Here is a 14,979-nt window from a genome sequence, read left to right as displayed (position 1 = left end):
ATTATTTTCTTTACTTATACCTCTCATCATTCACTCCCACCACCACCACCGCCACCACCATCACCACCTTCTTCAATTCAATTCCACTCTCTTATTCCTTTTATTTTTTTTGTTAAATCCATCCATCCAAATTCTTTATTATTGTTGTTCGATGATGATAATGCGAAAAAAAAATCAACAACAACAACGACAACATTTTTGAAATTCATTTGAAAAACTTTGATCATCCATTATTGATACTTTTATTTCAAAAATTATAATGAAATTTTTGTGAAAAAAAACAGCTGGTTTTTTTTCATATCCGTTGCCTTTTTATCATCATCATCATCAATGGTTGTTGGTTGTCGTTATGGCAATAACATGGAGGATATTCTTTTATCATCTTTTGGTATTTGTAGAAAAATGATGATAATGATGATGATGATGAATGCAATATAGAAACAAAACAAAAAACAAAATTATTGAGTATTTTGACATTCACACATACATGATGTCCAAATGTGATTTTTAACAGTCAACTAAATTTTTTTACGGGTTTTGATTGATTTCATTTCAATTTTTTTTGATCATCACCATCACCATCATAATGATAATAAACATGTCGGAAAATTTCATGACAATGGCACCATCATCCGATGATACGATTCGAATGCGATATTTGGTATGTGTGTGTGTGAAATTTCTATTTATAATTTACAGAAAAATTTTTGATTTTTTTCTCTCTCTATTTTTTTTTCGGTTATCATATCAACAATGGAAAAATCAATGTGAATCCAACAATTTAAAGAACCCCACCGATCTGAATACTATACGAATGCTTTGTCAAGAATGGTTTCCAGTACGTTATCCAGATGCATGGTATGAAACTATTGTTAATAATCATAATCAACGATTCTGTAGTCTTGTTGCCACTATTAATGATGAAATTGTTGCATTATTGGTCACCGAAATACGTTGTTATCAAAATTTAAATTATGAAGATTTTGGTTTTTTGGCCAAACATTTTGAACATCAACAAGATAATAATATACAAGTTGCATATATATTAACATTGGGCGTCATCAAACGGCTAAGACGTCGTGGTATTGCAACATTATTAGTGAAAAATCTAATACAAAATTTACAATCAATAACAACAATGAAAAATAATTGTAAAGCAATTTATCTACATGTACTAACAACAAATATGTATGCAATACGTTTTTATGAAAAATTACAATTTCAACGTTACAAATTATTACCACTTTATTATTCAATCAATGATTGTGCTTATGATGGTTATTCATATGTTTATTATTTAAATGGTGGCCATCCATCATCATGGTGGTGGTTACCATTGTTTACCATTCATCCAAAATATCATTTATTAATCATACGTAATTCATTACGTTCATTTACAATACAAACATATTATCAATGTGATAATCTTTTTTTGAAGAGCTTTTCATCATTATTATCATTTATAACTAGATGGCCATTGAAATTTTTACGTAAATTATTTGATACAATCATTTATCGTCGTACATTCAATATTAAACAAACAGATAATCATCTTCATCATTATCATCATTATGTTTGTTGACATACACAATGATCTTCCGTTCAGAATAATAAAAAAATTTTTGAATTTGTTGTTGTTGTTGTTCAATTCTTTTTTTTCAAACAGTTTTCATTGATTTATTTGTACAGATTTCATCATTATTGTTTGTTCTTTTGGCTGTTGGTTTGGATTTTGGTCCCCAATATTGTTCTGGATTCCATTGGTATCGTAATAGATTTTTTGATTTTGATAATGGTTCTTCTTTGATTAATGTATCATTGATTTTATAATTAAAATTTTTATCCAAAATATTCTGTATATGTGATTGACGTTTACTATTGTTGCTAGTGGATTCTTTGGATTTTTTCACCAAATGTTGTATCATTGCCCATATGAATTCGTTTGGTGCATCGGTTTTCATTGAATTTTTGTATGCATGTGACAATGAAAATCGATAACCACCATTAATCAATATTGAACGAAATAATTTTCATTGAAGATACTTGACAGCAAACAATCGAACAAAGACGATCTAAATGATAATAAAGTGGACAATCATCAAGTTCTTCAGCCACTAATTGTAACATTCCTTCCATACGACGATAGGTACCGAAATGATTCGAATCAGATTCTCGTAAAGCTTCCAATTCATTCTGAAGATTATGGACAAAATCTTTATCATGAATCGATGCTGACCAAATCGGACCACCAATACGATAAGAATGGCCACATATGCCACAGGTTTTATCACATTTAACCGTTGCTGGAACAAGATTTTTTTCATTACCATCTTTTATCTCACATAGTGGTTGAAGTTGAAATGATTCACAACCTTTACATAGGTAAACGTATGCCATTTTTGTCATCGAACGTTGAGCTTCATTTTTTGATGTGAATACACGGAAAAATATGCGGCAATAAAAATCTACACTTAACGAAAGCAATGGAATAGCATGCCGACCATAACGTGCTGCATTTGAATTGACCGATGCACAAATAATACGTAATGCCATTTCATGACAAAATTTTGCCCGTAATGGATATGAACCATATTTAGCGAAACATGCATTACCATGATTACCACATAGTACGGCCATATCGGTAGAAGTGACCATCAATAAACCACCATCGACAATATTCTGTATGGCTGAATCAAGAAATTTTGTTGGACAACCATAAGGATCAAGATCAATAATAGTGATTCGTTCATTTAATGCTTTTTTCTTATACATCAACATGCTAGCATCTTCATTGGTAACTATAACATTATAGGCATTATTCAATTCAATATTCGATTCAATTATATTGATTGCCTCTTCCGAAATATCATTGGCAATAACATCTATTGGTAATGGACATTGTTTACATTCAAGTGAATATCTTATCGATCGTAATCCGCTTGCTGAAAGTGCATCCAAAATACAAACACGATCTTTGACAAAAATTTTCGAAGATGTTGACGATTTCCAAAGTTCATTTTTCAAATATGTATGAGCGGCTAATACACTTTTTTTTCGAGAAAAAAAAAGAAAACATTTTTCAAATATACAAATATTTAAAAGAAAAAAAAAACACCACTTACCTAAGATCACGATTAAATTCTTGAACTTGATTGTAGAACACTTGTTTTCGACAATGTATTTGAGCTTTACCTTCACGAATTATTCGGTTATCTTTATCGCCACTGGCTGTTTTTTTATCAATTGGATCCATCATTTTGTTTTTTTGCTCGTTCTATGGAATTTTTTTTTGCGGCAAGCATGGAATTTTTGTATGGCCATTTCGAACGGATAAATTCATTCAAGTCGATATAGCCATTCGATGATGACGTCTTTCGTGATGATGTTCTTTGCCTCTCTCTCTGGATTTATACCATACCACTATTTATATATGCTGCATTGCAGCAAAGAGAAAAAACAAAATCAAAACAAAACAAAACAAAAATTTTACTGGATGTTTATTTTTTAAAATTTTCTTTTTTTTCCAATATTCAATAATTGTTATATCATTTGTTTTGTTTCCTGGTTATATTTGTTAAAACAAAACAAAAAAAAATGTCCCTTAAAGATATCGATAAATTCATCTCACAATTTGTTCATAAATGTACCCAAATAATTGTTCAATCACGTCTTGGTAATGATCAACGTACACAAACTAAATGTAATCCAAATGGTAAAGATTGGTTCAATCTAGATATTGTCGATATGAAAGATGTATATGATAATGCACAAAAATGTTTAAAACATTTATCCAATGGTCAACAAATGTTTTTCATACAAAAAGAATGGAAAATTTGTTGTGAAATATTATTGAAAAATGCCGATAATATATCGATTACATTAGAATATTGGATATTTGCCAATCATACATTGATTAATGAAAAAGATTTTGAACAAAAACATTTGGATGAATATTCACAGAAAGTATATGAAATATTTATACGTATGAGTAATATGATTAAATCATTAATAGTATTGACACGTTCGACGCCTGCATATCGTCTTAGTTCAAAAGGTCAAAGTGCTGATTCTTATGTCATTTGTTATCGTATTTATCCATTGGTATTGAAAAATTATACAGATTTTATTGACCGATTAACTGATCAAAATCGTCATTATTCACCATTGAAAACAATCGGTGTTATACGTAGTGAATTGAATGAATTATCATTATCATTTATTTATCGAACCGATATGAATGTAACAAGTGAATCTGAGATTGAAAATCTAACACAACAATCAGATGAAATGGCCAAACATTTGAATAATGATGATGATGATGATAATATTATTCAAGATGATGCAAATAAACAATTAACAAAACAACAACAACAACATGATGATGATGATGATATTCAATTATCAATGAAAGATGACCATTTTAAAATCGATCTAACCAATGAACCATTGGATATTTTTGATATAATAAAACCATTGAATCCAGCATTTGCAACAAAAAAATCGAATAATTTTGAAACCGATTTCAATATACCATTCAGTTCATTATTATCAATGTCAAAAGAAATTGAAATGAAAAATCTAACATGTGATGATGAACAACAATCAACAACAAATATTATGACAACGACAACACCAAAATCATCACCATCATCCAATCCGATAAAGATACCGTCAACAAAAATGATGAAATCACAATCACAATCAATAAAATCACCTACATCACAACAAATTTATTCAACATCAAACGATAGTTTTGTATTTGTCGAATTGAATGCACCATTTGCATCGGAAGAAAGTCTTTTACATTCATTTTTTCATGGTCCATCGCCAACATTTTTACATCGATCAAATGATTGTGATTCAATCAACGATATGGATGAAGATTGTGATTCAATCAACGATATGGATGAATTGAGCATGCAATTAGCCGAATTAGAATCGGCGGCAACACAAATCGATAGTTTTGTTGAATCAATTTGTGTATCAAATGAAAATGAAGATTTGAAATTTGAAACCTAAACCTATTGAAATCATTACTTTTCCTACTCATCATCATCATCATCATTTGTTTCCAGTCATACTCATTATCATCTTCATCGTGATCATCATCACCATAATTTTTTTAAAGAAAGAAAAAAGCCAAAAATTATAAATTGGAATTTTTTTTTTGCCCAGACATCACTAGATGGCTCTGATGGTCATTTTGATTGTCACATGTTTTTTTTCATCATTTCATTCGAATTTAGACGAATTTTTTATGATCATCATCATGTTGTTGATAATAATAATAATTTGTCTATTTTGAAAATTTATCACGTGTTTTGTATTTTTAACTTTTTTTTTGTTTTAAATTGAATAAATAAAAGTTGATTTATTTATCATCAATCACCATTTGCATAATGACAACGATTGAAACGAAAAAATTATTGGAATATCGATTGAATGGAACGGATTTGATTTATGATTGTCAATTTCATCCTGATCATCATGATTTGATTGGATTTTCCACCATTGAAGGTGATATTAAAATGTATGTGTGTGTGTATCATTTTGTTTTCGTGAACAAGGTCTATTTAATTTTTCTTTTTTTTTTTTGATTTAAAATAGAATAAATTTCAATATCGATGATGATGATGGTGGTGGTGGTGGTGGTGATGATTCGAAAAAACCAACAATCGTACATGAATGGCAGAAATATCATCGTGGTAATCCAATCCGTAAGATACGTTTTCATCAAAATCGAATGTTTTCCATATCGAAATCAATCAAAATCACTGATGTTCAGACACAAAAAATGATTCGAAAAATATCTAATGGAAAAAAGAAAATCTATTCATTATTGGTTGCCGATGATTATCTTGTCTGCATTGGTGATGATGATGGCGATTTTAAATGCTGGGATTATCGTATGGAACGTCCAATACATATGTCATTGAATGAATGTGATAATTATATAAGCGATTTGGATATAGATTCAAATAAACAGCTTGTATTTGCAACATCTGGTGAAGGAACATTATCGGCATTCAATATTCGTGCACGACGATTAGAACCACCACAATCGGAATTATTTGATGCTGGTTTTCAAACTGTACGATATTTAGAGGAGAAGAATAAAGTGATTGTTGGATGTGAAGATGGTGTCATCAATATATTCAATAATAATAATGAATGGGGTAATATTAGTGATCGTTATCCAATACGACAGAATAATGCCGGACATTCAAGCATTGATTGTATGGAAATTATTGATGATGAACAAAATATGATTGTATTTGGTACATCGGATGGTACAATAGAAATAATCAGTCTATTTCCACATCAACATCATGAAACAGTGGTCGAAAATCAAACAAAACAAATTGAATGTATCGATGTTAATCAAATCACCAATCGTATTGTTGGTGTAATGGAAAATCAAATTGAATTATTTCATTATGATTTAATTCGATCAAATAATAATGATGAAGAAACAAAATCAAAGAAAACAACAGCTGTGAATTCAAAAAAGAAAAATGATGGATTTTTCAATGATTTATTATCATCATCAAATTGAATTAAATTAAATATAATTGAATTGAATAAATAAAAAAAAATCAGAATCAGAATTTGTTTTCATTTTTTTTTCAACATCAGATGGTAGTGTAAATTTTATTTTCAGGTGGTGAAACAAAACAGAAAAAAAATCAGTCACCGGATATTCTCATGTGTCCGACACATGAACAACAAGCCAGCTCTGAACACATACAGATCTCTTTATCTAAGTAAACTGGTTTTTGGTTTTTGTTTCTGGTTTAATTATCATCATTATCCATTATATGAATTTCAAGGAAATTAATTGAAGAAAAAAAAATTTTTTTTTTGGGTGCTTATACCATAATCAACAAACGATAACCGCGTTTCCTTATATGTGAAAAATATATGAATGTGTGTGTGTGTGTATGAACTAGGAAGTAGATATGTGTGTGTGTGTGTGTGTTTTGGGTAATAATAATAACCGTATCGTTGTCGTTTGGTTATTATCATTTTTTTCCATTTAACCCATAATACATTTCAAACGGGTAACAACAACAACAACAACCTTGAAGAATAATAAATGAATGAATGAATGAAAAAAAAAGAGAACAGTGATTGACCGACCGACCGACCGACTCGACAACAAACCAAAGTCGACCTACCAAATAAAAAAAAATGACGGTAACAAAAAGAAAAAAAACAAAACAAAATATAAAACTCGGTCTTTAAGTCAGTAACCGAAATGTGTGTGTATGCGAGTGTGTGTGTGTGTGATTAAATTCGTTTCTCTCCTTTTCGCACATCGAAACACACACACATGTTGATCTATTAGGACAGGGGTTATACAATCTATTGCACCAGTCACCATCAAGTACGTTGAGAATAATTTTAGACAACAAAAAAAAGGGGCACATCATCACCACCACCATTAATTCATTCATTTCCTTCTCCCCCCAATAAAAAAAAATTTTCAGGTAAACATCAATTTTTTTTTTCTTCTCACCATTTCATGTGTATGTGTGTGTGACCTGATGATGATGATGATGATGATGTTTGACTGACTGACTGACTGATTGTCTAGTTTATTATTATTATTGCATATGAACGATGAAATGATGACGATGACCTTTTTGATGACACACAAAAAAAATAGAGAGAGAGAGAGAGAGAGAGAAAAAAAAAGAAAAAAAAACTTGACTGATGCCAAATGTTGAGAGAAGAGAAATGTAGAAAATCAACCAGAGCGAAACATGAATAGAAATTGGGCCAAGTTCATCATCATCATCATCATCATTGTCATTATGGTTGCAATGAATATTCTAAATGGAAGTAGAATTATGGACAAGTGTTAGATAATAACGATATATATATTTAATCATGGACAGATTTTCAAATGTAGTGGTAGTTTTTTTTTATAGATTGATTGATTGATTTATTGATACAATAAAAATTCGTTGATTTTTTTTCTTTTCGATTACACAAATATTTGGATTGATAAAATGGGAAAAAAAATCGATTTATCTACCAAGGATTGCTACCAAACCATTATCATTGTTATCATATATCAATTGTTGTTGTTGTTGTAGAGGGTTGTATTATTGATCTCGATTATCGAAATCGATTGTCAATATATAATCCGATTGCAATTGCAATCGTAATGAAATTCATTTTTTTTTTCTTCTTCTTTATAGAATCGATAATCGATTATCATCAATACTCACACACACACACACACACACACACACACACACACACACACACACGCAATCAACAAACGATGAATGGATGATGAATGGCCATAATCAACAAAATTTACCACCAAAAAAAAAAACCAAACCAAATCGAATTGAATTAAATGAATGAAAATGGAATGACCTTTGGAAATAACAACAACAACAACAACGACGACAACAACAACAGTGATAATGATCACCATCATCATCATCATTATGAGCCATTGTTTTCCATTCAATGTTTTTTTTTATATATATATTGAAACATGTTCATTTGATTGTTTGTTTCTCTGTTTATGCATGTGTTCATGTGTGTGTGTGTGTGTGTGTTCGATGTTCTTATTTCCTTCTTCAAAATTTTTTTTATTTTGTTTCATCAATTTTAATTTGAAATAAATATCCACATCCATTTAGCAATTTGACAATCAAATCTTGAATTTGAACATCATCATCATCATCATCATCATCATACACAAACAAATATCAATCAATCAATCAATCAATTTTTTTGATGAAAAAAAAAACTGTAAATTATTCATCAGCCATTATCATCAGTCATTTATAGTTACCATGATGATGATAATTTGCTGGTTATGATATTTCCAATATGATAGATGGGTGGTAAATACGGTGATGATGATGATGATGTTTTTTCCATTGATTGATTCGTCTGTTCATGTGTGTGTGTGTGTGTGTGTGTGTTTGTTTGTATTTTTTATTCTATATTTGATTCGGTGAGATTTTTTTTTGTTCATTTCTACATTTGTTTCCTATAATGTTATACGTTCATTCACACTTGTTGCATTTATGCATATCAAACACAACAGTAAACAAAGTGGCAAAAAAAAAAAATTTTTTTTTTTGTCATTTTGGAACATTAAACTCAACATCATCATCATCAAAACAGTTTTTGTTTTTTTTTTATTCAATTTTCTGTTTCCGGTATCATCGTGATCAATAAACAACAGTGACAAAATGACCAGCCTTACCGATTAAAACCTCGAATATTCTACTGACCATTGATCAGAATTGACCACAAACCAAAAAAAAAACCAAATCTAACCATATGAACATGGAGATTTTTGATTGTTTTCGTTGCTGTTGTTGTTGTTGTTGTTGTTGTTCATGTTTGTATCATGTGATAACATGAAAAAAAAAACACACAAACAAATAAAACTTGAACGAATGGATTTAACACTGTATATTTGTCCTTCAAACGGGTTGGTTTCCTTTTATTATTATTATTATTATTTTTTCCACCATTCATATTCATTTTACACAACAACAACAACAACAACAACGTATACACACACACACACACAGCATACAATTGAAACAACAACAAGATGGTGGTAGCAGCCGAAAAAAAACAAAAAAACAAGGTGTACCAAAAAATTAAAAAATAAAAAAAATATGACGACAAAAACAGCAACAAATGATGGTCGATGTCTTCAAATGAAAAAAAAAAAAAAATTTTTTTTTCGTTTCTGAATCAAAACAAAAACAGGACGTCTTGAATAGATGAATCGCACACACACACACACACACACACACAATCGACAAACTTTTTTTTTTTTTTATTTTAACCCGTCCATTCAACCAACCAACCAACCAACCAACCAGCCATTCATTCATTTTATTATTCATCAGCATCATCAGTGTCCACATTTTCTATTGATGTTTTTTTTTGTTTTGTTTTTTGTTTTTTGTTCATTGTTGGTGGTGTATTGTTGTTGTTGTTGTTGTTGTTGTTGTTGTCCTTCACCTAATTTTTTTTCTCATCATTCAACCATTTTATTTCAATTTAAAGAAAAAAAATTTCGGCTGTAATGTTTCGAGGATGTGTTCATAAATGAATCAACAAGTGAACAAACAAACAAAAGAATGACTTTGAAAAACATTCATGAAATGAGGATTTGAATTGAGAAGGAAAAAACAAAAAAAAAAAAATAAGCAACAGGTAGGTAAATTGTTAGTTTTTTTTAAATGAAACAAATTACAGTGTGAGAGAGAAAGAAATTCATCAGTCCACACCCAGAGAGATGTGTGTGTGTGTGTGTGTGTGATTTACTCATTTCGTTCGATTTGTTTAATCCAATTTCAAGATGATGTCATTTGAGTTTGAATTTCCGGTATTTTTTTCGTTGTTGTTGTTGTTGTTGTTGTTGTTAAACACAGGGTTCATTGATTTTTCTGTCAAACGAATCTCATATCTTGTATTATCACTCGGTTTTATATAGTCACATTTCATTTATATTTGATTATATCTAGAGCAACAACCAAACAAACCATAACCATATCAATGATGATGATGAAAACTAAAAAAAAAATTTCATTCCAAATTCGAATGTCATAGGCTCATTGGATTCATTTTTGATTTTTGATTTTTTTTTTGGTTCAAAAAAAAATTGTTACCAAGAAAAAAAAATGAAGAAAAGGAAAAATCGAATGTCGATGACCTTTTTTTTGTGTGTGTGTGTGTTCATTATTTGTCTATTTCTGTGTGTGTGTGTGTATTGTATATCATTATATGATGATGATCTTTGAATTTGTGTAAAGAAAGAACAAAAAAAAAAAAAAAAAAATCCAAACGCACACACACACAATTGTTGACAACCAAATTCGTCGTCTTTTTCTTTTTCCTTTTCTTTTTTTTTGCACATTTATCATCATCATCATCATTATCATCGTCACCATTGAATGAATGATATCATCTGATGATGATGACGATGATGGTCCAAAACAATTCAGGAATTTTTCTTTTTTCAATTCAACCAAATAGAACAGTTTTGATTTTTTCTAGTGAAAAAAAAGATTGAAATTTTTTTTGTTTCATTCAGTCATTCATTCCATTCCATTTGTCGGTTGTATAAATGTTGATGATCATTGACCGCACACACACACACACACACACACATACATACACATTCATACCACGTGCATATCAGGTCAAAGGTAAAAAAAGAAATAGAACGATTAAATGAGTGAATGAATGAATTCATAGACAATGATATATACATAAATTGGCTGGAAGGCAAATAAATTCATCAAAAAAAGGAAAAAAAACGGTTCACATAACAACAACGGACGTTAATGAGAGAGAAAAAAAAATCTGGACCTTGTGTGTGTGTTTGTGTTTTTTTTTGGCAATTTCAGAATCGTTTTTTTGGTTCTTTTTTTGGTTTTTCATTTCGTTTATCGCATATTGGCATACCAGCGAAATATTACCTTAAATTGGGATGTGGCTGATTGGCCTAATTTTTTTTTTGTTTTGTTTCGTTGGTTCACATTCATTCATTTATTCATTCATTCTAGCCATGAATATTATTTTTTTTTCCTGTCGAATACATGCAAATATTCGATATACCAAAGTTCAAATATCAACATTGAGACCTCTAGGGATATATATAGGTCGCGGAAACGACAGTTGCTACTATTATGGGATGATTCAGATCACAATGATGATCAGGACGATAAATTGTAAAATTCCAGGAAAAAAAAATTTCAATTTGAATAGCCAGTAACAATCATGATTCACATGAATATATTCAAACTGACCGATTGTGCATGTGTGTGTGTGTGATTGACTGACTTTTATAGTGAATTAATTTTGTTTGTCCAGTTTCGTTCGTTTTTTATTTTTTATTCATTCACACACTCACACATACATACCGTTTTTGGATCGATCCAGAAAAAAAAAGACAGAAGCCATAGCAAAACAAAACAAAAAAAAAAATATTTTAAATCCTAAAAAAAATGAAAAAGAAAGTGAACAAATCACATGCAATACAGTCAAACACACATATTGGTTCTAGCCATTCTAATCATCATCATCATCATCGTCGTTGGAAATCGCTGACATAAATGAACACAGAAGAAGAAAAAAAAATTGCCGCTAGGCAAATTTCTATGAGCCAACAAAATGATGAAGACGAAACAAAAAATGAACTATTCGGTTGGTTTGAACAACAACAACAACAACAACAACAACAACAACAACAACAACAACAACAACAACGACAACAACAAACGTCGTTGAAACAAATTTCAAACGTCGGAACCGAGAAAAAAAAAATACAGAACAGAACAGAACATAGGCCGACCTTCATTGAAAAGCAGAAAAAAGAAGGCCATTGACATCATCAACATCATCGTCAACATCAACCACTGAATGATCATCATCATAATCATAATCATCGTTGGTTTGTTCCGTTCTTGGTACCAACAGAAACAAAACAAAAAAAAAATTCAAATCTGCAACCAAGATGTGTATGTACAAGAAATATTGGCCACATGTATGTATAAGATATTGGATTGCAATATGGATGAAATGAATTGAAATGAAATGAAAAGTGGTGATGATGATGATCGTTATAATATTTTTTTTTTGGCAGACCATGTGTGTGTGTGTGTGTGTAGTAATTTGTACACCTGCGGTGGCGGTTAACGAAAATGACAGCAATGGACATCCATATATACGTATATATGAAACCAAAATGTTTCTGTTATTTATTATGATTGTTCCATATAATAATAATAATGGCCATTTGAGAAATTATCGTTGTTCACAAGAAAATTCTAGATTTATATCACCACAATGATGATGATGATGATGATGATGATGATAATCATGATGATCGGAAGAGAAAGAAGAAAATATTATTAGTTGTACAAAGAAAAAAAAGAAAGTGGGAGAGAGAGAGAGAGAGAGAGAGAATAGGAGAGTGAAAGAATGAAAGATTTGTGTGTATGCACTTTGACCTGGTAAACTAGAAAAAAAAATACACGTACCATAATCGATCGATAGTAATCGTCTTTGGCCACTGTAACACACACACACACACACAAGAGGCTTGTCTTATTATATGAATGAATGAATGAATGAATTCAATTCGTTTTTTTTTTTTTGATGAATGAAATGAACCTTATAAATGACCTGAAATTGTGACCAATATATCCACAAATGTCCGGCTTGATTGAAGAAATTTTTTTTTTTCGTTTTTTGTTGTTGTTGTTGTCCATTGTCCATTGTAAAAAACAACAACAACAACAACCGTAAATAACAGCACACACACACACACCGGTCACATAAACAACTCGAAACAAAACAAAACAAAAAAACATTCGATTTTGAATTTTGCAATTGATCGATCTTCATTGACAAAAAAAAAATAAAAAATAAAAATATCGATATCTGGACATTGGTCAGCATAAGACCTTGATAGTCAATTTTTTTTTTTCATTCATTCTCGCTCTCTTATGACGACGATGATGATGATCAGCTGCCGTTTTTTGTTTTCTTCTTCTTTTTTATTATATTTGATTATAATTTTTTTTTTCGCGATGACATCATTCATCAAACAACAACAACAACAACAATATTACCGATTGCCAATGTTCATGACCTACCGAGGTCATCATCATCATCATCATCACTGACCATTGTCCATGATTTTGTGGTTATAAATATGAATTTTTCTTTTCAAAAAAAAAACAAAAATTTTTTTTTTCACACATTGTTATCGATGGATAGATGAATCGATCGATCGATCGATCTGGTTGCGTGTATACATCTTACATCTGGAATATATGAAACAAAACAACAACAACGACGACAACAACAACAACAAAAACGAGTGAGAAAAAAAATAAATAAAGTCAAATCAAAGAAAGAAAAAAAATATGAAAAAAAAAACATTTTTGTCACCACCAGTGTGTGTATGGATTTCAAGGTTTTTCTTGATTATTGTCTATGGTTGACAGGATTGCCGGCCGGCTAGCCGGCTGACCGATGTCATTTAGGTCATTTTATTATTAATATTCATCATCATCGTTATGATATATATGTAGACACACACCTGACACATCTCTTTCACACACATGGTCCATGGTCATTTCTTTTAGTTTTTTTTTTCTAAATTTAAATCTATCCCGGTGACAATGACCTGAAACAGAGAGAGGGAAAATGGAATGAAAAAAACTTAACATATAGAACCATATACACTATCGTTTGATTAAACAATCGATTATTGTCATTACAATCGATTCGAATCATCAAAAGAATTATTCTGTGAATTCTGATTGAAAAAAATTCGTTTTTTTTTGTTTTTTTGCTTTGCAAATGTCATCGATCCAAAATGACAAAAAAAAATTGATTGAAAATCTTTTTTTTCGGATCTCGCGTGGCTTATTTTGACCTTTCTCGGTGGCCTTTCGTTGGTTGGTTTTTTCTTTCTCAAAACACACACTTACACACACACACACATTGATCCTTCTCTTTGTTCTTTTTTTTTACCACCATCATAAAAAACAACAAAAAAAAAATTTTTTTTTCCTATTCAAATAATTTATATCCCTCCTCCTCCTCCTCCACCACCTCCTACTACTACCGCCTTTCACCATCACTACCACCCCATTGCCATCAACATCATCAACCATTTACCAAAAATGTGTGTGTGTGTATGTGTGTGTGTGTGTGTAAACCGCAGTCATTTTTATAACCACCAACAATGATCATACTATACCATCATGATTGCAACCAGTTGATTGATCTCTATACATTGCCAACATTCTCAACATTTTCAGAAACACAAACATATGCATATTATTTTATCTGTCTGGCCCTATGGACAAAAAAAAAAAGGAAGAAAGAAATTTCGGTTACTAGTAGTTCATATATGGTATGTATGAATGTATGAATTGTATTTGTGTGTGTTGGTAGGTTTCAAAT

The 14,979-nt window shown here is 30.4% G+C and overlaps 4 protein-coding genes across 4 annotated transcripts; 3 read left to right on the top strand and 1 right to left on the bottom strand.

Moving 5' to 3' along the window:
* Positions 1-91: 91 nt before the first annotated feature.
* Naa60 (N-alpha-acetyltransferase 60) lies at positions 92-1,629 on the top strand. The gene is made up of 2 exons (XM_047061736.2): positions 92-661; positions 788-1,629. The coding sequence occupies exons 1-2, from the start codon at positions 587-589 to the stop codon at positions 1,580-1,582; spliced, it is 870 nt and encodes a 289-aa protein (XP_046917692.1). The 5' UTR covers positions 92-586; the 3' UTR covers positions 1,583-1,629.
* A 22-nt stretch (positions 1,630-1,651) lies between these two features.
* Positions 1,652-3,285, bottom strand: LOC124498032 (tRNA (guanine(26)-N(2))-dimethyltransferase-like). Its single transcript, XM_047061734.2, is given in 3 exon segments — positions 1,652-2,031; positions 2,033-3,046; positions 3,123-3,285. Coding segments are annotated over 3 exon segments (1,521 nt in total). The 5' UTR covers positions 3,257-3,285; the 3' UTR covers positions 1,652-1,658.
* Positions 3,286-3,403: 118 nt separating this feature from the next.
* Positions 3,404-5,382, top strand: Atg13 (Autophagy-related 13). Its single transcript, XM_075734137.1, has one exon. The coding sequence runs from the start codon at positions 3,595-3,597 to the stop codon at positions 5,017-5,019; it is 1,425 nt and encodes a 474-aa protein (XP_075590252.1). The 5' UTR covers positions 3,404-3,594; the 3' UTR covers positions 5,020-5,382.
* A 16-nt stretch (positions 5,383-5,398) lies between these two features.
* On the top strand, positions 5,399-6,577 carry LOC124498033 (WD repeat-containing protein 55). The gene is made up of 2 exons (XM_047061735.2): positions 5,399-5,530; positions 5,608-6,577. The coding sequence occupies exons 1-2, from the start codon at positions 5,400-5,402 to the stop codon at positions 6,554-6,556; spliced, it is 1,080 nt and encodes a 359-aa protein (XP_046917691.2). The 5' UTR covers position 5,399; the 3' UTR covers positions 6,557-6,577.
* The last annotated feature ends 8,402 nt before the right edge of the window (positions 6,578-14,979 follow it).

This window comes from Dermatophagoides farinae, chromosome 9 (assembly GCF_024713945.1).
Source record: "Dermatophagoides farinae isolate YC_2012a chromosome 9, ASM2471394v1, whole genome shotgun sequence".
NCBI lineage: Eukaryota > Metazoa > Arthropoda > Arachnida > Sarcoptiformes > Pyroglyphidae > Dermatophagoides > Dermatophagoides farinae.
Note: the sequence above shows the minus strand (reverse complement) of the source record. Positions and strands in the feature narration are given on the sequence as shown.

Coding starts and splice junctions, on each gene's coding strand:
- Naa60 (XM_047061736.2), top strand. CDS start 587: ATGATAATAAACATGTCGGAAAATTTCATGACAATGGCACCATCATCC. Junction 662..787: donor CGATTCGAATGCGATATTTG/GTATGTGTGTGT, acceptor AACAATTTAAAG/AACCCCACCGATCTGAATAC.
- Atg13 (XM_075734137.1), top strand. CDS start 3,595: ATGTCCCTTAAAGATATCGATAAATTCATCTCACAATTTGTTCATAAA.
- LOC124498033 (XM_047061735.2), top strand. CDS start 5,400: ATGACAACGATTGAAACGAAAAAATTATTGGAATATCGATTGAATGGA. Junction 5,531..5,607: donor ATTGAAGGTGATATTAAAAT/GTATGTGTGTGT, acceptor GATTTAAAATAG/AATAAATTTCAATATCGATG.